The sequence below is a fragment of the Myiozetetes cayanensis genome, unplaced genomic scaffold (genome assembly GCF_022539395.1).
Source record: "Myiozetetes cayanensis isolate MyiCay16 unplaced genomic scaffold, myiCay2020 scf15, whole genome shotgun sequence".
Classification (NCBI taxonomy): domain Eukaryota; kingdom Metazoa; phylum Chordata; class Aves; order Passeriformes; family Tyrannidae; genus Myiozetetes; species Myiozetetes cayanensis.
In genome coordinates, this window is record NW_026087159.1 from 14781514 (window position 1) to 14807317 (window position 25804).

At 50.9% G+C, this 25804-nt stretch overlaps 1 protein-coding gene across 2 annotated transcripts in view; it reads right to left on the reverse strand.

The window, feature by feature from the left end:
- The window catches only part of GABRA3 (gamma-aminobutyric acid type A receptor subunit alpha3), a 71373-nt gene that overhangs the window by 30868 nt on the left and 14701 nt on the right, over positions 1 to 25804 (reverse strand). The window contains exons 1-3 of one of the 2 annotated variants that reach the window (XM_050310466.1): positions 6797 to 7224; positions 3274 to 3506; positions 2990 to 3053 (exon numbers count right to left, since the gene is read on the reverse strand). In XM_050310466.1, the coding sequence (XP_050166423.1) occupies positions 2990 to 2992 (3 nt within the window). In that variant the 5' untranslated portion in view covers positions 2993 to 3053; positions 3274 to 3506; positions 6797 to 7224. Of the gene's footprint in view, positions 1 to 2989; positions 3058 to 3273; positions 3507 to 6796; positions 7225 to 25804 lie in introns of those variants that run through there. The other variant, XM_050310465.1, reaches the window with a different exon arrangement.

Genomic DNA, 25804 nt, shown 5'->3' on the forward strand with positions numbered 1-25804 from the left:
TTCCAGCTGGGGCAATCAGAAGTCATCTCTTTGGAGCAATGCAGCTTCTTGCTCGGTGCCTGCAGCCTCAGAAACCACCTGATCAAGCAGCAAAGTCACTGTGGCTCCATGGCCACCCCGAGGCAAAATCAAATCAGTGCACCCAGTGGTTCCTGTGTCTTTTGAGGGTTCATGTCCTGTGAGGTTCTTGTCTTCAACCCATCAGCATGGGCTGCACCACTGCTGACCTCTACAGCACACACCTCTTGCTGATGAGGGCTTTCAGAAAGAGAAGGGGCCTTCAGAAAGAAGAGCAGCCCCAACTGTTCTTCCCCTGCCGTGTGCAGACTCATAGTCTTTATTTATGTGTCCCTGGAGGCCGCAGGACCAACTAAACTTATCATTGTGAGTGATTTCTTTCCCGCAGCACTTCTCAGCAGCATTTAAAAACTGCTGTGCATCAGTTTCCTACAGGACAGAGAAATTCCTACAGGTTTTTGCAGCAGATGGCAGCTGAATGAAAGCATCTCAGTAAACAAATTCATCCCTGCTCGCCGGCCATGGAGCCACCGCTGCTCAAGTATGAACCTTCTGGAGCCTGGCTGGGGAAAGGGAGAGAGAAGACTGTACATTCCTAAAGGCTCTGCTGTGTACTAGATATTCTGCCCCTTCATGGAAGTGATCTTCACTTTGTGGATTTAAGCTCAGTAAAGGGATAAAACCAAAGGAATGAGCCTGTGTCCCAGGAGGTTTGGGAAAAGTCCTTACCAGGAGAAGATCTCTCCTATTCAGAACGCCTGTTCCTATTAAACAGCAGCAAACAGAGAGGCAAAACATTTTTATCAACTTTCCAGGCCTTGTTTTTCTCCTTTTATGCTAAGGAATCATTCCTGAAGAAAAGAGAAATCATGTTCAGAATCTCCCTATATTTCTTTCCTTAAAAGCATCATTCCCAATTCACCCCTTCCAGAGAGCACACTGTGTTATGCTTTCCTCCTACTTATAGAAGCAACTCAAAACATCAAGACTGAGTCTGTCTTCAGAGTCCATCCATGAAACAAAACACTCCCTTGAACTCCTTTTTTTTTTTTTTTTCCTTTCTATAATTTCCTGGGGACTCGAGGCAAAGCTGCAAGAGCTCAGTGCCGGAGATTCGGGCGCGTGTCAGGTCCTATCAGGCTCTGCTTTCCGAACCGAACTAAAAGCGAGATTGGAAGTCCCTCGGAGCAGCTCAGCGAGAAGGCCTCTACACGTCCTCCTCCACGCTCCACAGCCAGCTGCTCTCCTCCACTCTGCACAGCAGCTTTACCTGCCTCTCCTCCATCATCATAATTACAGTCTCTGTCTGCATCAGGCCGCGCCGGGGCCGCTCTGCGCGGGTGAGTAATGGCTGTGGGAGGGGTGGGAGCGGATCACCAGGCAGATGCCAGCGGGGAAGGAGGGACTTCCCCACTCCCGAGATAAAAGGAAGCACAGCAGAAGAGTAGGCTGTCCCCACGTTTCTCTCCCTCACGTTTCTGGGTGCATTCAGCAGCAGGAGAGCGGGTTAAGGCACATTCGCTATGCGTTTGTAAAATACGTGGAACGAAAGCACTCGAAGGGGGAATAATTTATTATTCCTTAACTGTCTTCCTAATTTTAAATTCATTTTGTCAAATCACATTGCAGAGAATACCTTCCTCCTTTCAATACCTCATATTTCTTCTTCACAGTTCATTATACACACTCCCTTAATCAAATATGCTCCACCTTGGAAGTAATTATCAGATACTCCCCAAGGGCTATGATGGCTGAATATATTATGGGTCTCTGCTGCGGTAGGAAGGCAGGGAAGGAGGGAGGGAGAACTCAAATGAGGTTAATAGTCTCGACTAGGCTGACATCAAGTTAACTTCTTACCCTGGAGGGAGTGGTCTTCCCAAAGCAACACGGGTTTGCAGGATTGAACGAGCACTTCCATGAAACACAGAGCTTTTATTCTGCCCCAGCTCCTCTGCCTGCTAGCACAGGATTGTCTGTGGGACAGCTGAAGAGTTCAGGCCATGTCAGCACAGAAGATTAAACCCTTCCAGCTCCAGAGGTGCCATGAGGATCACAGGATGCTGCTCCAGCCTGGCCTAGCTGGTGAGAGTAAAGCCCGCTCCTCCTCCCAAAGCGGGCTCCCTCCATGGCAAGGACAGCCCCTGCTGGCCTGGGCTATGTCAGCACCAGGTCACCTCAGGTGCTGGATGTGCAGGAGGGTCTCAGTCCTGAATGCAGGGCTTGTCCTCACGTGGCATCCTTGAACTGTGGAGCAACCACCCACAGCCAGCTCTCCTCCCCGCGCCCGGGCGCGTGTGGAACACGAGCTGCAAGAAACGCTGTTGAGAAACCTCACTATTAATTATGCTCCACAGTCCTGTTTTAATTAGAAGACAAACTGTTGTGGGAATACAAGCCTAAATTCAGACCTCAGGCCTTTTCATTAATAATTTCCCCTGAACATGTCAAAATACTGCAATCAGTTCATGCTTTTTCTTTTTTTCTCTTTTGCCTCCTTTCCGGTTCAAGCACTAAGGACAGTTTGACAGTGAATCATTCTCTTCTGGCATCCTCTCCTCTTCCCACGGAGCACCTTCCTTCTTCCACACACAGACAGGTCAGGGAAAGGTGGCTGCAGCAAAGGTGCTTGTCGAGGCAGGTAATGGGGGGAGCGTGCTAAGTACATGTTTAGGTCCCATGGGCAGACCCCACTTCATGAGGTTTGACTTGCAGGAAATAAAAGCACCCTAAAGCTTGCAGTGTGTCTGAGAGGTGCAAAGGCACTGACTCTCTAAGGGTGTGCTACCAAGTGGTTTCCAAAAGCCCAAACACTCCTGAGAAACAATCCCCTTCTACCACTCACACAGAGCTACCACCAGCTGCTGCCGTTTGGGGAAAATCCCACTTGTGTCCAGGTATTCCTGGGACGAGGGTGGGCCCCATCCATGGTGGCTGCAGGAGAAGCCATCCCTCCCCGTGAGGCACCTACCATGTCTGTGTCCGAGACAGGGCCGAAACTCGTCACGTAAATGTCTGTCTTGACTTCGGTTACACTGTCTGGGACAAAAAAAGAAAAAGAAGGGGAAAAAAAAAAAGCAATTAAAGAACTGAATTTTCTTGTGCAGGGAAGGGTTTGGGGTTTGTTCTGTGGTGTTTTTTCCTGCTCTGCTGAACCCTCTGCACCATGCTCTGTGCCCCGAACAACGGCTGATTTTATCACTCATAACCGGGCAAATTCATCTCCAACACAGCTCTGCTGCTTCCCACACTTACACTGAGGATGAATATGTCCCACGTGGCCAGACACTGCGTATTTACAGGATCCATGCGGCTGCACGATCCATAGCTTGGTACAGATCCACACGTTTTCAAGACAGAGGTAAGCCCTGGTGCTTTGAAACTCCTTTTAATGTGAAATCCCCTTTGTGTCTCCCAGCCTGATAAACAGCCTAGCAGTGTTCCACCAGTTTTAGGAAAGGCTGGGTTTGCTACAGCTTCGGGCTTATCTGTATGTAGAGAGAATCAATATTCTGATTGCCTTTTACTGCCACCCTGCTCGCTGTTCCCTTAAGTGCCTCGTTCCCGCCAAGCTGCTGCTCTCACAAGCTCCCCTGCCCCCAGGCTGTGCTGCCCTCGTGGATGCTGGACAGCAGCCTCACTGCCCCAGCAAAGGCACCCAGCCCCACATCCTGCCCCAGCTGCTAACACCCAGGGGCCATTTCAACCACGTGCCTTCAGATAAGGATGATCCGGAGTGCTTTGCAGCAGACAGCCATCAGCACGTGCTGGACAGCACACAGAGCTCCCCTTCCTGACTTCATCTGCTTTGGGCACGTTTCCTAATCGACATCTCTGCCGCTGTCCCGTTTTGCAGGGAAATCAAGGCACGGTGATTTGCCAGATTTACAGCCCTGTGCTCTGCCCGCTGGGTTGTAACTGAAAAAATGATGGATGAGGCGCCCTGAGTTGAGCACTCAGTTATACCATAAATCCTCACCACTTTAGGGATACATCACGCTATTGTATGGCATTAGCTGGCTCAGAGCTGCTCTCCTAATGAAAGAACCAATTTAAAGCCCCAAAGCAGAGTTCATGTTTTATGCACAGTACCCAATTTTGGCCACTGCAGCAGCTTTGCAAGTAGCCTGGATGGCCTATTGCTCAATTAAGTTATGGAAATCCTTCTGTCCCCTGACAATTATTTTGCAGTACTATGAAGCTTAGTTTTGTGCTTCAAAATTTCACATCCCAAAATAAGATAATGCATTCTGACAGGGGTTTCTCCTTAATGGCTAAAATATACATATACATGTCTTTAGTTATTATGGCTGGAGAGCTTCTGATGCAGCCTATGGCTGGTATTATTGTGCTATATAAGTAACCCTTGATCTTGTCTTGATGTGATAAAAAGAAGGTTAAAGAGAAATATGTATGCAGTACACTTCGTGAAACCCCCAGAAGTCTAAACAAAATGAGTTACTTCTGTAACAAACACTCAGGGTACTCTCTGTCTCCCTCCAAACAAGTCCTCAAATGAGATGCACAGCAGAGAACACGCAGTGATGCCAGGCTCCTTCTGCTACCACATGCAGGGAGGGAAAGGTAATGGTGTTCCAGAGAAAGCACAAACTCCCTCTCCCCCCTCCCTTCCTTGGCATTCACCTTTCAGCCACGGCTATCAGACCAGGATCCACCCACGGCCAGTCCCTGTGAAGTGCAGAAGGAACAGGGGTCCCTGTTCAGGTTTCAGGGACAGGGGGCCTGGAAAGGGCCTTTCCAGTGTGCTTTGTTGGGTTCAAGCACAAGGGAAGGGACTCAGTAAGTAAAGGCTTTACATGAGCCTTTATGTCCTTATCAAGCTGTAACTTGTGTGTCACAGAGCTCCAGGGACCCCTTCTTGTTCCCTTCAATCTACTGGCAAATCCAATCAAAAATAGCTGCATTATCGTATTAAAATTAATAATTAATATTAATAATCAATTATGGCCCAGAGCTGAAGAGGATCCCCCATTTCCAGGCTGCAGATGTATTCCCCAGGCCAGGCCACGCAGTGCCTGGTGCAGGGACAAGCTGGGGCTTCACCACTGGCTAAATGATGTCCCTCAGCACACAGGAAAACAAGCTCCCTGCACCTTTCATGGCAACAGCCAGACTGAACTTTCCCTGTTAATATGTGCTCCTAAGGGCAGGATTTGGCTGGGATCCGGAGGGATTTCTGAAATTAAATCATTGCCATGCAAGCAGGGATTTCAGCAGGGCTGGGAAATCCAGAGATAAGTAAAAAACCAGCAGAACAGAGCAAGCTCCAGCCTCACAGATTCACTTCCTTCGTGATCCTGGAGCCCAAGAGCAACTGCACTGCTTGCAGCTCTGCCACAGCTCCCAGGCTCTGTGCTGTGAGACCTCCTCCTCCAGAGCAATCAGGGGCTACTCACCCAGCCTCCCTTCTCCTTGCCCTCACAGCTGTCCACCCAGAGCCTGGGTAAAGAGAAGAAACTGTGCCTACTTTTGCAGCAAGAGAAAGTTGAGAGAAGAGCATCTCCTGCCTCTTCTCAGAGACATGGCAGGGAAATCCTTATCTGGTCCTCAATCCACAGACAAGCTCACACTGCAGCTTTTCTGTCCTCACCAAAGACTTAATAATTAAGGACTACATAGAGGGGTTAGGTGCTTTCACTAGATCTGTTGCAGAATGTTAAACTACATTTTTCCTTTCCTAGCATCATTCTTGCCTGTAATTCAAAGGGGTTTGGATGCACAAGTTATGCCTTCAAGCCTGCTGGGGTGGCAGGAGGATGCTGCTGGTCCTGTTCATAATCAGGGAAACAAAAAAGGAAAGACTTGGTTCAGGAGGGAAGCTGGAGCAGAGCATGGACCAGCCCTGGCTGCCCTAAGCAATGGCACAACACTGCCCTAAAGAGGGCTCAGTGTCACTCTTGGTGGGCTGCACAAACCCCTTTCAGCCACCCTGTTGACCCTCACTGTGCCCCAGGTCCTGCTGGGGACCAGGAAAGCAAAAAGGACCCTGGAGCCGACATGAAACCAGAAGAGCAAGAAATTTTCAGGTTCAACATTTGCACAGGGGCAGAATTTAGAGACACCAGTGGCATGCCATGTTCCCAAGCCATGTGTTTGAGGCTGGTTCCCTGGTCTGGGAGCTTTTCCCATTTATTGGCTCAACTTACTCCCAACCTTCAGCACAATCACGTTTCTAAAGCCATCTGGAGCAAGTGTGTGAGCAGCAACGAGGTGCTGCAGGTCACCCAAAGCTGCCCCTTCTCCCACCAGACAGAGCCTGCTCTCTGCCTGCCCAGCCCTGCTCCTGCCTGGAGAAATCCCCCACAGCTGGGCAGATCTGCAATGCAAATGCAACACAAAACATCCCTTCCCACAGTGTTACCATGGCACTTCCTACACCTGCCTGCTCTTTAAAAGCCACCCCTCTCCTCCAAGAATCTCTTACCCCAGACCTGGCTGCTTGTGTACACACCAGAATTGTCCCTCCCAGCCCTGGGTGGAGGGGCCAGAGCTGGACCCCCAGCTCCAACACCAGCAGGGTCTGGTGCTTCCCCGGGTGTGCAGAAGGTGCAAAGCAGTAGCAGCTGCTGCTGAGGTGCTTCAGGCACTCCATTTACCCTCCCCTCCCCTGTGCCCCCCTCCAACTCCCCGTTTTCCAGGCCCTGGCTCAAGGCAGACACCCCCCCCTTTCCTGCAATCCCCTCTTTAAGCGCTCGTGACTCCCCGGGCCTGCGAGGAGATAGCTGTTATTTACAAAATGACAGAGTGCTATTTTTACTTGCTTCTTGGAAGCACCAGGAGCAGCAGCAGAGCTGGAATACAAATTACGCTGCCTCGCTGCCTCTCCCCTTCCCTGGCCGTAGAGCCGAGCGATTCCGGGAGGTGGTGGGGGGCACAGGGGGGGGCTGAGCAGCCTCTCATTAAACATCCCACCGCGCTCATCAAGGGCTGTTTATCTCACAATGTCAGCCCTAACGTGACTGGCTCGCCAGGTTGTGTTTCAGCTCCGCAGCTTTGGGGGCTGTGCCGAGCTCGGCCCCGTTTCCCAGGCGGGGGTTCCCGGAGGCGCTGCCGCGAGCCAGCCGAGATGATGTGCCTGCAGCCGAGATGATGTGCCTGCAGCCGAGATGATGTGCCTGCAGCCGAGATGATGTGCCTGCAGCCGAGATGATGTGCCTGCAGCCGAGATGATGTGCCTGCAGCCGAGCGCCGGGGGCTCCCGAAGGATGCGTGCCATGGAAACAGGGGCGATGCCGCTGCGGCTCCGTGCAGGGGATTCCGGGCGGATGCGCTGACGTCAGGGAGGATGCACAGCCTCAGCCCGGGAGATAAACGGGATGAGGAGGGGATGGGGGCAGCCCCCAGGCACTGCTCCAGCTCTGCCCCCGGGCTGTGCTGCCATCTGAGGGGGCCTGGAGGGGACAGCCCTGCCTGTAGTGGTGTCTCTGTGAAGGACAGTGCTGTTCAGGCTCTGCTGCCTCAGGGGGTTCAAACCATCAACCTGCTCCAGGCCAACTTCAGGGGGTAGATGTTTCTGCACTGGGCTCCCTATGAAGTGTTCCAGACTCCAGCTAGCCCAATATCCCATCTCCAACTGCTGGCACAACCTGAGGAGGACAGCAACAAGCTGATAGTGCCCCTTAACTCGCTCCAAGACAGCTCTATCTACCCTCAGCTCAATGAGGTCTCCTTATTCAGTGTCCCCTCAAACACACAGAATCCTTTGGGAAGGATTCCCACCAGCCTGTGGTGAGAGCAGTGTCACCCTGAAGAGAGGCATTCCTGTGTCCCTCTTTCCCACATCAGCTAAAACCACACTGGACAGGACAATGCTTTCCAGCCAACTCAGAACCCCTGGGAAGGGAAATAGTTGGTTTGTACTCCCAACTTCCACCTCATGCCTTCTCCCAAATCCTTGCCACGATAATTAATAAGCAGCAGCGGGTAATTTTTGTAGCTGCACACAAAAGCTTTTTGTGGGTTTCATTCTTCGTTTTCTCAGCCTCTCACTGGCGGAATTTAATTTTCCTTCCACTTTTAGCCTCTGGAACAAAAGAGGCTCTTAGGACCTGTGCTACAAGCTTTATTTTATGAGCCCACTGGAACTGAGCTGCAGCACAGCCCCTGGCAGCCCTTAGAGAGGGCACACGACAGTCCCCAGCCAGAAACTCCACCCTCGGGCCCCTCCTCGAGAACTTCAGTGCCATCACACCAGGGCTGCTGCCTTTCCCCACCTTGGTTTATCAGATAGCCTTTTAACCCATGGTGCTGCCTTGTTTTGGGAAGTAAGAACAGAGTGGTGTCCCCTTGCAGGAAGAGATGCATGGAAAAGCAGCGGCACATCTACGGATGATGCGGCACGTGGTCCCCTCTCTGTGACTTTGCCCTTGGGACTGACAGGCCAGATCTGGGAGAGGACAGGGAGGCACAAGGAGGGGCAGCTGCCCACGGGGAGAGGGACCTCTCCCCACAACCTCAAGCTGCAGGAATGGAGACACGACATCTACATCACCAACCACACACCAGAAACCCCTAACGCGGCCTTCACTGCTGCTCTCCTGCTGTGGGGCCAGTCACACTCTCCCACACACATTAGACTTGCTTTTCTTTCAGTATTTTTTGCTGGGGAGCTCAGAAATAGCAGCAGAGAAGGAAACATTTCAGTGAACATCACTGCAGTGCTGTTGATGCCTCCTGGGCTTGTCCAGCCCAGCCAGGGGATAAAGCTGACTCCAAGGACATCAACAAAGCTCCTGCCACACAAAGGCCACAAGGCAGCAGGAGCTATTGCTAATGTCAGGGCCACAAACACCCCTACTGCACCTGGGATGCTTCCACACCAGCTATCCTGGGAACAGAGGCTGTACTTGGGTCAGGGTCTGGGGAACAGAGATGGCAAAACCCCCAAGAATGTACTGGCATTTCCTCCAACCTCTACAAGACAAAGAGCAGAGCTGGAGTGCAGAGGTGTGGGCAGGTCTCAGCACCACCCCTTCTCTCTCCTCAGCTGTTTTTGACTCAGGGATCTTAAACAACCCATGGAGAAGTCACAGTCAACCCCTCCAAACTCCCAGGCCCAAAGAAAACATATGCATTTTCAGAGGTGGTTTGGCTGTTGTAGTGCCTCAGCACCCTTGTATGTGAAATTACTTGCTCAGAAGCAAAAGCCAAATCTCCTGTCACAGACATTCACCCTGGTCTGACAAGCTCAGCCCGGGCATCTTTCCCACAAGTGGACAGCAGAGTGTACATGTTCTTCTTAGGAGAGGCAGCAAGAACATACACAGGGTGTCTTGGTCCTGTCAACGCCAAATGGCAGAGAACAGGGCCAAGAGTGTCACCAGGAGGGCTGGCAGCTGGCCCAGTCCTTCACAGGCCAGGCAGAGCTAACAGCAGCATCAGCTTTAATCCCCTGAACTACCTAAAATATCAAAGCATCTCCAGGAAAACTCACTTGGGCAGAAGCATCGAGACACAGTCGAGACCCCACTGGCCCCATACTGTCTGTGGGGGGAGGGAAATCCCACAGCTGGTTCAGCCCCCCCAGACCTCACTGCCTCTCTCTAATGAGCACAGAGATGAGGATGACCACAGTCCCATGGAGGAAGGCTGGCCTTGGCCTCGTGCTCCCACCTGGGGCAACGTGGTTAAAGATGGTGGGATGCTCATCCACTGCACAGTGGGGTCGGCCAAGGACTGAGCACTGGGAAATTTGTACTCTGCAAAATAAACCACACAGTAAGGGAAGAAACAATACAAATGTCTGAAACAAATGTCTCATCTCAGCAAAAGCAGGGGTGAGTAAGAGCCTGCAGGGGATTGCCAGCAAGACCTTTGGGTCGGATCCTTTTCTAGCTCTGCCGTGTCACGAACTATTTGTCTAATGCAGTTTTCCTTGGCTACTTGCTTGAGTCCAGAATAACTGGGTCTGTGTAACAGGTCTGACCTGCTCTGTTATGCTCCCAGTGACTCCTGCAGGGTTGGGACCAAAAAGGCATCACATTTACAGGGGAAACAAGGCTGTCTGCTGCTCTCCATGGGAGCAGCAAGCCTGTTCCCCCAATCCTGGGGTGCTGAGGCATCTTTTCACCCACTGCTGCTGCTCAAATCCCCTGGAACTGCCAGCATTTGCTGTACAGCCAGTTCCCAAGTTGCTGCTCTGTGAGCCATGGTGATTAATTACTACCTTCTCTCTGGTGTGATGGCACATCAGTGTCTATACAATTGCATGTCCTCCAGCCAGACTAGTGAGAAGTCATCCAATCTGTAAACACACACATGCATGTGGTGTCACTTCCAGCTGTGCTTCTCTCCTTTCTCCCCTCAACTTGGATACTCCAGCACAAGGAGAGGGAGCAGTTCAAAATCATTTCAGGGGCTCTCTCAAGAGACAGCCAAAAACAAAGCCACTCCCACATGAAGAGAGAGATCAGCACGGTCTACAATTACATGTTCTTAATTCTTCAGCGCCGATGAAGTGAGATGATGCCTGTGAAATCCTCAGAAAGACAGCCTGCTGTCCTGGCTCCCTTTCTTAGCAGGGCCACAGCAGAGCTGGAACAATGGAGAGATTTATTCCCTGTCTCACACAGCGTGCTGCAGATGCAGTGCTCTAATATGACTGCATCCAATGTCCTCTGCAGGAACACGGTGCGGCACCGTGAAGTGACCCAGTCACCACTGGGGTAGGGTTGTCTGGGATCTGTGGCACACTGTCATGCTCTGATGGATGTCTAATTCCTAGGCTCAAACTCCTTGGGTTGCATGGGGAAGATCAGCACAGTTCTTGGAAGAGAAATCCCTGAGGATTCTGCTGATGTGCTGTTCATGTGCTCGTGGCTCTGACCCGGGTCTGAGCTCTCCCTACACCTACACAACACGCTGGTTGTGGAGTTTGGATCACTGCTTAAAGCAGAGGAGTCAGACACACCTTGTTCCTCCTTGCTTCCAGCACAGTGCTGGGAGGCACATGAGGCATCTGCTTGTCCCTTCTGGGTGAGAAACTGCCCTCCCTCCCCAGCACTTCCAGGGGAAAACAGCCCAAGGTGGCCCAGTTTTCTTGCTGCTCTGAGCAGGCTGCACTGCCCCTTTGTCTGAAGCCAGGAGGGGTAAGGGGGCTCCAGACAGACCTGGCACGGTGGGTAAATCCACATGTTGCTGGAGAAGGTGCTACAGGGTTTTCACACCCCCCCTTCACTGGTGAAAGGCATTTTCTCACATTTGTCAAGAGTAGGGGGTGCAGGTTAGAGCTCTATCCAGCAGAACAGCCTAGGAGAGATGCTGTTTTACCAGCAGTGGAGCCAACAAACCCTCCTTCCTGCAGACCAGCCTTTCCTCCCTGTCTTTCTGATGCCTAACACCAGTTGATCCCACCTAGTTACCTCTCTCTACTTCGGGTCTTTTTCCACTCAGCTGCATAATTCCACAAATCCTGCAGGGACTTAAAAATCTCTGAGATATCCACCCTTCTGTCAGCCAGCAGGCTCTAAAGCTTATAGAAGACCAAAGGCAGAAAGATGGATCTGACAAGCCTTACACCATCAGGAATTTAGCCAGGGCTCCTTTTACAAGACTCAACAGAAGGATGCATTTGGCACAAGTAGTTTAATTTAGCTTTCCCTCATTGCCCCGTGCAGGCATCCACATGCACGTACTCCTTCTTATCACCACATTAAGTGACACAAAATCCACATCCAGAGGTTAGAAACCAGGATGTGGTGCGAGTTCTTGATATCGAGTCCAGGAGGAATAGAAGAAAGAGTCAGAAGCAGCAAGTGCTGGAGGGTGTGCAGTCATGGAGGCTGTACACATACCCCTCATTCTCACACATCCAGACTACAAACACAGACTACAAATTAGCTGTGCTATTTTTGCTACAGACAGAACTAAGACAGAATGAACAAAGCTGCTGTCGTTGCTATTTTAAGGACTCAGGACACCCTCAGATGCCAGAAAGACAGAGGAGGAATATGTATGTCTGAGCATGCTTTGAGAGGTTCCACAGTGCTTTGAGACCCTGTGGTAATGGAAGAGGGATGCTACATAAACATGCTTGTTATATATTATAAATACAATGAGAAAATGTGTGAATATAAATTAGCATGCATAATTTAACATTATTCAGTATTAAAGCCTGCCCTTGATGGCTCAGCCAGAGGCACTCAGGGAAGGGAATCCCTGCTGGTCCCTGTGGACAGGGGAAGGGCATTCAGACAGCACTGTGTTGCCAGGTGGTACACACAGCTGTGGCCCTGATAAGACCAAAGCCAGGAGAATGTTGCTGACCACGGGCCTGCAGGATGTCTGCATGGCTGTATGCACTGGAGACACCAATGGGATCAGGGCAAAAACACCTCAGTATTAGGCAAACCTGCATGTTACCTGCAAACCACCTGTCTTTTGGGTTGGGCCTGCCTTCATGACCTTATCTTCAGTTAATTTTCCTCTTCAGGGGTCAATGACAACGTTCTGTTGACTGTGTCAAGGGGTCTTGGGTAACAGCAGCCTCAGAGAAAGACTGCAGTAGGTTGTAAGACCTCGTGCTGAGGCTGCAAACACAGAAGGGATGAGGCCCCAGAACAAAGCAGCCATGGGGCTCCTGCCTTTGCTACATCCCATCACATGTGTATGACTCAGCTGGGAGAGCCAGTCATTAGCCCAGGCTTCTGCAGAGCCTGCCTGGACACAGTACATCCCTGAAGCTCCTTCCTCAGGGAGATTGCAGACTGGCCCTGGAAGGTTTTCACTCACTTCCTCTCCTAAAAAAAAAATAAATCGCTGAACCTTTCGTTAACTCACTCTCAGCAAGCCTGTCTTTAACAGGAATCACCTCCCAACAGGCCACAGTTGCTTTAAGAGGAGCTGCAAAAACTTCAGATCAGTGCCAGTAACATCCTAAGCATTTATAAAGCAATTACTGAGCTCTGTAACTCATCAGAGCTCAAGGCAGATCCCCAGCAAGAAGATAAGCACAAAGGTGCAATACAGAGCTGCTCCTGCCAACCTGAGAACCGTTGATATGGAGAAAACAACTGCAAGGAAAAATCATAAAAGCATCCAGGTTGGAAAAGATCATCAAGTCCAGCTCTCACTCCGGCACCATCACCAGTGTTCACCACCAAGCCATGTCCTCAAGTGCCCCATCCACACATTTTCTGAACATTTTCAGGGTGGTAATTCTACCATTTCCCAGGGGGGCCTGTTCCAAAGCACCCTTCAAGTGAAGAAATCTTCCCTAATACCCAATCTAAACCTCCCCTGGCACAACTTGAGGCCATTTACTCTCACCCTGTCACTTGTTGCCTGGGGGAAGAGCCTGACCACAACTCCCTGTCAGGGAGCTGTAGAGAGTGAGAAGGTCCCTCTTGAACCTCCTTTTCTCCAGACTGAGCCCCCCCACCTTCTCCTCATCAGACTTGTGCTCCAGACCCTTCCCCAGCTCCATTTCCCTCTCTGGACACGCTCCAGCCCCTCAGTACCTTTCCTGTCATCAGGGCCCCAAAACTGAACACAGTATCAATCAAATATCAATCAAATGAGGGACCCACTGTACTGCACTTCATTAATATTATTTCACTGCAGAGGGAGAAAGAGCAAACAAGGTGTCTCAACCAAGCACAGGAGATTTGCAGGCTGAGCTCTGAGCTCCAGCCCCACCACTGCTGCTCTCTGCACCGTGGCACTGAGCATGCAGTGAAGGCAGTTCTGCTGTGCCTAAGCTCCCCCACCTGCCTTTTAGCCCCAGCACTGCCTTCCCGTGCCTCTGGCTGTATCTTGTTCCAGGTTTCTTTGCAGGTTGAGGATTGCCAGGCCACATGATGGACTGTAGTGAGCAAGAAAGGGAAGTGAGGGAAAAAAAAAAGAAATAAAAAGAAAGTGACTCCTGGGGCTTGCTGTACAGCTCAGAGGAAGGGCCCATTTAATTTTCAAGCCTGTCCCCCGAGGCCAACGCCAGGTACTGAGAGGAAGATACAAGAATACAGAATACCGTAGCAGGGAGCAACGGAGTAATTTGCACTCTGGTTCCCTTATCCATTAGCTCCTGGCTGGCATTTCCTTCAGCAGAGAACTTAATCAGCTCCTCAGACAGTGTGCCTCCAGTGATGCTTCTGGCATCCTTCACCTCCACCCCCAGGGCAAGGCAGACAGACACTTCCCCTTCTTCACGCACCCCAACGTGGTCTCTGCCTGTGCAGCTGCTGAGCTGTGCCAGAGCCCAGCTCTCCTCCGAGCTGTCTCTCCCCTGTCATGCACAGGTCACTGGCTGCATGGTCAGCACTCATTTACTTCTCAGCAATGCCAATACCGAGCACAAATAAACCTATCTCGTTCACACGGCCTTGCCCCGGCCAATTTAGCATTTCCCCTGGCGCTGGAGGGACGTGGGGCACGACAAGCTCTCCTCCCTGCCTGGACTCCCCCCGTGCCACCCCTGCTCCCAGGGCTGCCACACGGTGGGAATGGCTCTGGAAAGGAAAGAAAGAAAAGAACTGCAGTGGAAAAGAAAGAAAAGAGAGAAATGCACGAACTGCCACGTGCAAATAACTCCTCCTGGGTTTGCTGTCCCAGACTCTCATGGATAAACTCTTGTCTCCAAAGCACAAGATAAATCCCCAAACACACTCTGTGTCTCTCCATCCCATCCCCTCTTCCCCAGGCTGCCCAGGGAAGTCCCTGGCTGCCAAAGGGGGCCAGCAACCCCTGGGAGCAGTGGAGTCATCCCCACAAGGCAAGACGAGCTCGGTCATGCACTCAGGCTGTTGTTTTATCCCCAAGTGAGCAACATCGTTTTAGAGGATATTCCTTTATGGCTCTAAATCTCCTCTTCCCCAACCAGCACTGTCTGTCCCAAGGACAGGAAGGCTTTTTTATCACAGTTACTCACAAAAATTCAGCAACCAATATGGAATTGTCAGCCCTACCCACTACACGAATTACGATGTGCTGCGTGACACTCTGATGCTCCCATCAGAGACAAGCAGAGGGCAGATGCCTCCAGATGTATGTAGTTTTTAATTTCCTTTGCTGGGGAAAATGTTTTCTTGTTTTAGTGATGTGTGTTCAAAGCGTTCCAGTTGCCATGGCAACCCTGTGCTTCCACTGGAGATGTCATTTCTCATGCCATCCCTTCAGAATTCGACGTCTCCTAGCAGAAGTTTTGAAGAAATGTCTCTCTTAAATATATATTTATTAGAGACACTGCCTGCAAGTGTGTTTTATTGACACGTTTCTTAGGTGACTCAGCCTACAGAGGAGAAAGCTGTCTCCAGAAATATGCTGCCTGCCAATCTGCCTTTTCTCAGCTTCTGTTTTCAACCAGAAATCTCCTCTCTTTTCCTGCCACATACATATTAGCCAACACCTGCTCTTTTTTTTTAATTCCTTTCTGTTCCCATCACTCTTGCCCTTGCCCAGCTCTCCAGTAGTGCAAGCACAGCAAGGGATGTGCCCAGCCAACTCAGCACACGCCGAAAGTATCTTCACCCATTCCCCGCCTGCTGGCACAGGCCCCCTTCTCCTGTAGGCAGAGAGCCTCATTATACATTTGCATGCAGAGAAACCCCCAAAGCATTGCAAAATAGATCACTGTGAGAGCCTCTCCATTCCCAGAGGGCAGCATCAGGAGCATCTGCACCGTCTCTGCTCCTGGGTACCCTCCCTGTGCCATCTGGCTGCAGCCCCTGGGCACCACCAGCCCTCTGGGAAGGGGTGAGCACAGCAGAGCTCTGATCCTGCTCCCCAGCACAGGAGCCATGGCCTGGGGCTCCCACCCTGGCTGGGGGAAGGATTCATGCCCCAGGTGTTATCTGGTGTCATTTGGGCATCCTCATTTCAGTGGCTCCCAGCGTTGTGGTCCCTCTCTGGGCTCCAGGAGCTGAGGGGTGCTGAGATGGAGCTGTGTCCCTGCCTAACCCCTGCCTTCCCTGCCACACCAAGGCACGCTGCTCCCACACAGCCCTTGCCCAACCATCACAGCCCGAAAACCTCTGCCTCTGGCTCAGAATTCCCCTGCAGCAGGATGTAACATCCCACCCACAGCAGCTTCCAAAGGTTTTTAACAGGACTCCCGGGGGGAGTTTCTATTTCAGGCTGCAGGCGTGGAGAGAAGGGAGAGGCCCCTGCAGCCTGCAGGGATGTCCAGCAGGACTGCTGGTACCACAAAGCCCTCGACCCTCACTGGCACCATGATCTGCATCTCCCAGCTCCCCACAGCTCCTCAGAAGGAGGAGGTACCAGCCCCAGCGAGGGTCCCGGCGGGAAACCACACCAGAGATCCTTAATAGAGCTGTAACTTTACAGCTCCAAATTGCCTTCCTTCAGCAGACAAATCCGAGCAGGTGATTTGGTAGGAGCTGAGCAGATCCGGAGGCTGACGGAGCTAATCCCAGGCATGTTTAAATGCAAAGCCCAGGGAGCCTCCCTCACACCCCACATCATCTCTGGAGCTCCCTGCTGTGCTTAATTCTCAGGTGCAGCCTGCTCGGGGGGCACGAAAAGCAGAGGAGAAGGCACAACACTGGGAGCAAACAACACATCCCAGCCTCAAGGTCAGGACACTGGCCCTCAGCAAAGCCATGCACCAGCCAGACAGCAGCTCCTGTTCACCCCACAGCTTGGAAACCACACGGGTAAACGTTGCTGGTGTCCCTCAGAGAAGTTTAGAAACACTTCCTTAGCCCAGCCTCCAGCAGGGACACACGGGCTCAGGGGACACTTCTTGCTGACTCCAGACTTCACATTAATTGTACTGTCCCTCCAGCCATTAATCAAACGTCTTCCACTTGCATTTTTATTGAAAATCAATTTAATAAAGTAGGTGGGAGTCCACACGCTTCCATAACATCAGATAAATATTCATGGGCGCTTACACTGCTTTAGCTAAATGAGTTTTTTAAATTTAACTGGTGCAATTTCCTTTTTCCTTAATATATATCTTGGCTTGCCCTTGTTAAGGGATAGAGACGAGGTGGGACTCAGCCCTGTGCTGGCACACCAAGGAACACTCCTCTGCTGTTGAGCCAGCACCTTTGGGCAAGGATAATGTCATCCATAATTGGAAATACCAGTCTGCTGGGGTCAGCATCACCCGGAGCAAATCCCCAGACGGGAATTCAAAAGCACCATTTGGAGTTGAAAATTCGTTTTCAGCCGCTGAGAGCGTGGCCACCATTTTTACCTTGGCGCGTGTGTGCCGTTTGATTTCCGCTCCTCCCTCCGTGTTCGAGCAGCCTTTGTGCTCCGACAGCCACAGCTAATGAAAGCCCTCGGAAAATGCATCCCCCGGGTGCTCGTTGAAAGGGGGGTTAAAAGGCTTCCAGCTACCCAAGCACACAACACACCAGGGGAAGAACAGAAACGCACCCACTCAAAACCTGTGAGCCCTCAGAGAAGGGACGAGCACACCAAGCTCGGCCTCACTGACACAACCTCCCTCTGCAGCCCCGGGGAGGGCAGCCTGACCCCTCGCTCCTGGGGGGGAAACTGAGGAGAAACCCCAGCTGAGGCTCCTCACTGCTGTCCTCCTGCCCAAAGGCAGTTCCCAGAGTCCAGATGGAAGCAGGGAAAGACCCGACACCTTGATCAAATTTAGGAGAAGGGCGGGATCCAGACAGTCCCTATCACTGAGAGGTTTTACAGCATCTCACAGCCCTTTGTTCACTGGAGCAGCGAGGAGCTGCGGCTCCCAAAAAGCAGCAATGCAGGGCAATTCACCCAGCGCCAGGATTCCTGTCGTGTCATCCCAGCGATCCCCTGCTCTTGAAAGGCAGAGCTTCAGAAATCGAGCGCATCATCATTTTGCCTTTGTTATTAACGCAAACGGACTTGTTGTCATCGTTGCAGCCCCGACCCAATTCCCCGCGCACACGCTCTCCCCACAGCAGCTCAGATCTCTGGGCAGCCTTCGCTTCCCCTGTGCTTTAATGACGTGAAGGTTGTGACTGGCCCTGCAGACAGGCACAGATAGCCCGAGCAGGGCACGAACAGCCCAGCCCTCCCTGCCCCGCGCGCTCCCTCTCACGAGCTCCTGGGAGTCGCATCTCCCGTGCCCCAGCCCCGGGGGTGTGGGTGGTGTGAAGACTCATGGAATCCACCAAGTGTCACCACGATAATTTTCTCCTTATCCCCGGCAGCTACTGATGCAGCAGAGGTGGGCAATCCCCACTTCCCCGTGTCATGAGATAGTCTAGTCACTCCTCTCCTCCCAAAACACAGCGTCGACTGCGGGGACGGTTCTCCTGCAAGCCTCCAAGCCTACTGATTCCTCTGATTTCCCCCCTGTTAAGACAGCAGCCATCCTCCAGAGAGATCACCCTTGCTGGAGACAAACTGCCTGTCAGCAAACAGCATTAAATACAGGGTATCATATTTGACAGATAATGGCACGCTTTTAGTTTTTTTCTCTCTTGGATGCAGGTCACACCGCTAATGTCATCTCCAAAAGCTGAAATCCTACATGTGAAAAGGTAAAGCTTAATTGCCTTGAACAGCAACTCTTGTATTGACTCCAACATAAGGCCCATAAATATTAATACAGCTATATTTAGACCCTTTCAATTATACATACAAAATTGAACATCTTTCTGGGAACAAATCAGTCCGGATAGTGTTTGGATTTTTTTTTTTCCTTTTCCCTTTTTAATGCAGGGGAGGGGTCCCACCCCAGCATGGCCATGCCCACACAATGCCTTCTGCTGTTAGAGACCTTCTCTTCTGTATAAAAATCACATCCACTTCACTGATTTGCAAATTAATTATACATCGCTTTCCTTGCCAAAGTGGACTTAATGGTATTAACATTACATGACAAGGAGAAGCTATCAGAGAGCTCCTCTCATAATGATGGCTAGATTGATCAAGAAAGAAGAAAGGAGATTTCATGCTTTTGTTCTTTAACCCTTCCTCATGAAATCAGACAGGACCCTTTTCCAGGAAAAGGCTCTTTCAAAACCTCAGGTGAGACCAGGTGCATCTCTCCAAAGGGAAGAGCTCTAATCTTTCATGCACAAAAGCCTGTAATTCAATTCCCACATGTGCACAGACACTTTGCAGAAAACAAAATTTCTGGAAGAAAGATTTTACACCTTCCTTTTTTCCTCTTTGCAAGACAGTGGCCTTAACTGGCCACAGTGACATCCACAGTTTTCGAGGGATATGCCTTCAGGTGAGTAAGCAGGACTGCGAGACACCTGAGCTGGCTTGGATGGATACAAACAACTCCCTCAACAAGAGCTCAGAAGGATGCAGAGAGCCTTGCACAGAGAGCCTCTGCTGCTGTACACACCAAATGGCTGTGGTCTGGGGGGCGTTATTTTGCTCCTCAGATCCTTTCCTCAGCCAAGTTCTTTGTGTCAGAACCGATCCTTCCAAACCAGGGCCATCTGAAACGGGGTTTTGCGATGCTGAAGCAGCATCTCGACTTCGGAGACGCAATTTATTTTGCTCCAGTCGTGAATCGCTCCCTCCACTAATGCAGTCTGAGCTTTGTCATCAACAGGATTTTCCAGCAGATTTCAGGGGGAAAAGAAAAAAAAAAAAAGGCATATGCTTTTCCCGTGCCTGTTGTTCTCAACGGTTTGGTTTGAATTATGTTCCTCCAGAAGGTAAAGTGAACGGGGTGTCCTTTCCTCACAATGCAAATTGAAGATTAAACATTCTCTCTCTAGGCTATACTCTGTCCCTACAATTGCCAGTACTCCAGAAGCACTTTTTTTTTTTAATAAATATTAGCTGTACATCATTCAGAGGCAGATTTTTTTTAAAAAAAGCCACAGGTTAGCACACAAAGAAATCATTACATGAAACTCCTGCCCCACCAGGTGAGAGTTTTGCCATTTACTGCAACAAGATGAGTATTTCTCTCTGACTTTTAACAGAGCTTGGTTAAGGGACCCTGCACAATTTAGCCTCATAGTCTTGCAGCAGCTCCCTCCCCAAAGCCCCACGCACCTTCCAGAGCCTCACGAACGCTCCAATATTTTTATGTAATCAAACAATAACCTTTAAACAAATGGAACAGCATTAACAAGCTAACAGGTCTGAATCAGCAGCATTAATCCCCCCCTCCACAGGGGGCTCAGATAGATGTGATTGCTTCTTCCAGATGGATCGGGGCTGAAATTCAACACCAACACGATCAATGACTTTGCCTCATCAGACATAATCAGTGCCTCTGGATTACTACACAAACTGCTGCAGACATTTTATCCTCTAGCTCAAAGAATAAAATAACTGCTGTTTCCTCAATACTTGACCAGTTGTTTCACCATCAGCTTCCCAGAATAAACCAATTAAAGTTGTTTTCAAACTCTAAAACACCCAATAAAAAAAAAAAATCTTATTTCACAATCCATATCAAAGACACATTATAAATCCTTTACGTGGGACTAAACGAATGGAAACTCTAATAAAGGAGTAGCTGCCGTAGTCCAACAGATCAATAAAGACATCCTCACAAGCAGTTTATAGCCATCTATAACATCATCTACTAATGTTCTTAAAACAATCTAACACATGTTCAACACGCTGAAACATCAGCTCTCCCCTTCCAAAGTCATTATAAACAAACATCAACACGCACCCACCAGCTTCCCCTCGGGCAGGATCAGCTGCCCAACATTTGCACTGGTTCACTGCAGGTGTCTGAGCAAGCACTGAAGCTCTGAGGTGTTACTCCAGTAGAAATTACTGGGGCAAAAATTCCTCCAGATGGCTTCACTTGCCTGGAAGAATTTCTCACCCTTTGGGGAAAATCTTCTTGCCTACATGTGTGGCTGGTTCAGCAGCTGGGGGGGCTCCTCACTGGGAGCACACTCAGCAAATAGAGGCACCAGATAAAAAAGAGTATCCAAGGGAGCGTGAGAAACACCTTCCCTTCACAACCCTGCAGCCTGGGGGCTTGCTTGGGCCTCTCTGGAGAGCCCAGGAGTGGCACAAGGACAGCTGGTGATGGACTCTGGCCACACAGCTGGCCCATGAGAGGGTGGCTGGGCAGGGTCCCACCATGGGGGTCCTCTCACAGCACTGTGGTGGCACAGACAGCACGAGATGCCCCCGAGAGACCTGGCACTGACCTGAAGCCCAGGTGCTGCTTTCACACCCAAAGCTATCCATCTCTTTTCACAGTGTGTTCCCGACCCCTCTGGAGGGTTTGTGATTTCCCTGAAGCTTTGATACAGGCTTTGTTGCCCCAAGCACACTCCTAACTTATTTAAGAGAAGACTTTCCCCCTTAGGCACAGCTGTCAAAGCCCGCGCTCCTCGCCCGCCCTGCCACGTGTGCCAGCCTCTTCACACAGAGCTGCAACCACCAACACAACTGGGAGTTCTGCACCACAGAGGAGAGCAACCAGGCCTGTGCAAATCCATGGCAAAGCTGCCTTTGGAGAGCTGCCCCCGAGGGGAAGACAACCTTTTTTTTTGTAATTCGTTCACAGATAACTTCACAAGTTCGACGAGACAGAGAGGGGTCCCTGTTGCCCAGAAAGGTAAATAGAAGAACATGCTGTTCAGGTAATGCCTCAGCTCCAAATTAAAACTCATCAAGGAATCTCAGACAAAGACAAAAATCTGAGATAAGACATGGATTTCTTCTTTTTCCTAAGGATCAAATTCCTCCCCGGAGTAATCAACAGAAGGCATGAAGTCAGATCAGAGAAAAGAGATGAGAAGTTGGGAGAAGTGGAACAATAAGACAGAAAAACAGATGAAACACAGTTCTGAAACCCTAGAAATCATAACAAACCACAAAGGACCACTGGGTTTGTCATCTAATGTTTGTCTCACACAAACAGTAGATGTAGACAATGTTTATGACAGACTGCAGGCAGCTTCATTGGGCACAGCTGAAAAAAATGAAGATCTCAAGATCTTCATTTGGTCCCAGCCCGAGGCAGGGACAGCTGAGGACCAGCTGTGCTGCAGCAGGGAGTGGGACAGGATTCTGCCACTGCCACTCAGGTGTCCCCACACCACAGGCAGTGCCCAGTGCTTCTGCCCAGGGACCAGGAGCAGACCTGCCTCCTCCCCTCTGCCCACCCTCCAGCACCAGAGGGCTGGGCTGCTGCAGGCTGCAGCTTCACATGCACCCAAAGGGCTTGTGAGGTCCCTTCCCCTGAGATTTCCAACCTATCCACAGGAAGAAAAAAGGGCAATTTAAACATTTCTCCCAAATTTTAGGAAACAAAATTTCTGTGAACTTCAATCTGGACAATTTAACAATTTCTACTACTGTTACAGGCTATTCTCACTGCAAACAGATTTCTCCTTTGACCTTGCCAGGCAGACAAAGCCTCACTGTTTCATCTTGGAGAGCACTGTACTTTCAAGAGAAGGCAATTCTAGAATTTAATCGTTCTGAATATTTCAGCCCCTCTGCTTTAAGGCTCACACAGCAGCAGGCAAGGCCTTACCTGCAGGAGGTGGGGACAAAGTGACACATGCACTGAGGTGTGACACATGCACTGAGGTGCGACACACCAAGCATTGCCCCAGAAAGTCTCAACCTAAAGGGAGCCTCTCTGAACCAAAGTCCAAAACTTCTGGCCCATCAGCACTTGAATTAGTGAAATAGAGGTGGCAAGACAGGCATACAGATGTTTCTTACTTGCTCAGAAAACTGAGCAGCCTACTCAAGCCTCCTCTTCCCTGGGGCAACATCTTTTCCTCCTGGCAGCACGTGGAAAAGGCTGAGAGCTTTCTGGAGTGCAGATTTCCTGATCACCCAGTACAGAGACTCTGTCCACCACTGCTCCAGATGTCCCCTGGCTTCCTCACCCTTGCACCAAGTGTACCTCAGGTGAATCCCCAGCCCTGGGAAGCAGGCAGTCTCTGGTTGAACTGGAAAAAAACCCAACCCTGATTTTCCAACAGCTATGGAAAGGTCCCACACACCTCCTCCCCAAGCTCCCTGTTAACTTTCAATTGCCAAAGATTAAAAGGGTTCTTGAGGCTGTAAGGAAAGAAAAGCCTGGAAATGTCCCTTCCTAGACATTCACAAGATATCTCTGTTTCAGTTGCAGCACAATGGGCCCAAATTTCATCAGTTAGGAAATAAGGTAGAGGGGGCACAGCTGCACAGGGAGCATCACTGACCCTCAAACCCTCAACCACCACATCCCTGCTCGTGTTCACTGTGCTGGACATCACACTGGCTGTGTAAGGATTGCAGCAGTTCCACCACTCCTGACAGCACCAGGACACACAGGGTATTTCTATTCATCACCAGCCAGTCTTAGAGGATCACTCGTGGTCTCATGACTTACATCCCACTCCTTAAGCACCTCTTCCTTTCGGGTACAGGATGTCTCTCCCTTTGTCAGCCAGTTCTACCTCTTTTTCCTGGCCACATCTCCTCTCTCCTACTCTCCCCAAGCAAGGCAAGCTCCAGATGCACAGGTGAGGCCTCCCTGTGTGCCAGCTCTGCAGGGAGCCCCAGTGAGAAGAACCTGAGAGCTGTAAGTGGATGGTTCCCACTGCAGCCCCTCAGGGCTGGGCAGAGGAGCCGTGTGCCTGCACAGCTCCAGACCAGGAGCAGAGGCCAGTGCTGTCCACAGAAGGTCTCTCCACGGAACAGTTTCTCACCCTACAAGGTTGGCCATGATGACAGATGTCTGCATCCCCTCAGGGTCCATTTCTGTTCCTCCTCTGACTTAATAACCAATCTGCCCCGTGTTTTCCCAGGGGAAACACAGGTTGTCTGCTGACAGTTCCTTCCTCTCCTCCCCCACTCTGAGTCCTGTAACATCATCACTTTATGCACCTTCCCCTTCCCCAAGTCCAGACTGTCTTTCAGTGGCCATGAGGCCAAAGAAAAGGCTCAGCTCTGTTCCTAAGAGGAATCCAGTCCTGGCTCAGCTGGCAGAGACAGGGAGAAACCTTCTACCAGCCACAGGAGACTTCTCTGGGACACCAGTGGTTGTGTCCCCAGTTCTACAGGGTGCTACTGCAAAAGGGAGGTCTGACAATCACTTTCTTTCCCCTGGCCCCCTTCTTTCCTCTTCTAACCCAGCCTGGAGCATGCTCATAAACCTCTGCTTGCCTCAAGACAGCGAGGACTCTGAGCTAGAGAGGATGCCCTGAGTCAGCTCCTGGAGGCAGGAACAGCAGCAGGGCCCAGGATTACCCTCACCTGGAGCCTGGCTCTGCAGCACTGGGAATTCCCAAGCAGCCTCAGCACTGGTTTGCTTTAGTCTGTGTCTGCAGCATCCTGGTAGGAAGAGGAGCTCTGGCATGGGAGCTATTAGAGTGGGTGGCAGCAGATGGTGAAAACAGAGGGGATAAGAAAATAAATACAAAGAGGCTATCTTGAGGGGAGAAGTCACCACATTAACACTCTGTTGCTTACACAGTGTCTTTCCCCAAAGTCTAAACAAACACTGCTCGGTTCCCGGCACAGGAAGCGGCTCTGCCCAGCGTGGGGGACGGGCACCCAGCTCACAGCCCTGAGAGGAGCTGCAGCACCCCCAGCCCTTCATATCCAGCTGTTTGCAGGGGGATCTGGCTCATACAGAGCAGAGAACCCAGCCAAGGAGGGACGTTGCCTGTCCTGCTTTGGCCAGTCCATCTTTCCATCCGCCTGTGTGTGGACACGAGGCCACCACACCTGCCCTTTCCACGGACACCAGAGCGGGACTTTGGTGCTCCTAACGGATGCTCTTCCCTGACGCCTTCAGAAAAGCAAGTGGAAGATATTCCTGAGGGAAATGGGGAGAGCCAGTGCTGGGTCTGTCTGCAGGGACTGCCCAGTGCTGTCTCACAGGGAAGCTGATGTTCCCTGTCAGTCACCGAGCAGCACAGCTGCTCAGCTGAAGCAAAGCAATCCCTCTCACAGATCCCACACAGCCTTGGACAGCAGGAGCCCACCTCTTGCTGATTATCACCCCAGGCTCTTCCATCAGCCCCTTAAGTCTGGAGGCTGCAGCAGGACCATTTCTGCCACCAGCAGCAGTGGGGAAGGTCTTTCCCTTCCTGAGAGATCTCCAAAGGTTTGGCCTTGGGGAAAACAGGTCCAGCCAAAAGCAGGGAGAGCCTCACTCACCAGGCTGCCCCACATGCAAACACAACTCATTGCCAGCCCCCAAAACTTTTAGCCCTTGTCAAAACCTCCCATCTGGGTCCACAAGACTGCTCTGCCAGGGGAAACCAGAGGTGAAAGCAGTCTTTAAACATACAATGGCTGGTTCAGGCAAAGGCAATTTATTATGTTAAGCACGTTGTTAAAGGATCTAAAGCAACAGAGAAAAGATGTTCCAAGAAAGGTTTTAACTTCCCCAGCAAGGGGCTCCTGGGAGTCCTCTTGTTAATGCTTTGCATGGGTTTGTCTGCAATTGAGCCTACGGTGAACATAAATGCCCCCTCAGTCCCCTTTCAGAACTCATTTCAGTTAAATCAATACAGCCATCGGGGAGACTCGAGGAAGCAAAGCTATTAGTGGGACCACAGTTAATTCTGGGGGAAAGAAACAAGCAACAAAAGCAATAAAACTGATGGATTGCTTATGCAGACACAGTAACTCTTTCCTGCCCGGCTCCTGCAGCGCGTCAGAGATGAGGATGCTCGCTGCACAAACCCTCCCTCCCCAGGTTTGGCATGGTCTCTGCTGGGGATCAAAGTGCTCCTGGACAGGTTCAGGGCAGAGGGCTGTGGCACAGAGGTGGGCACAGGGCTGGGAAGGGACATCAAAGCTGCTCTGAGCAAAGGAGGGTGCAATTCCAGGCTAGCACTGTAACACCAGAGCCCCCATCAGCATGCAAGAGCCCAGGAGAGGTTGTTCCCAAACTCTCTTGGCA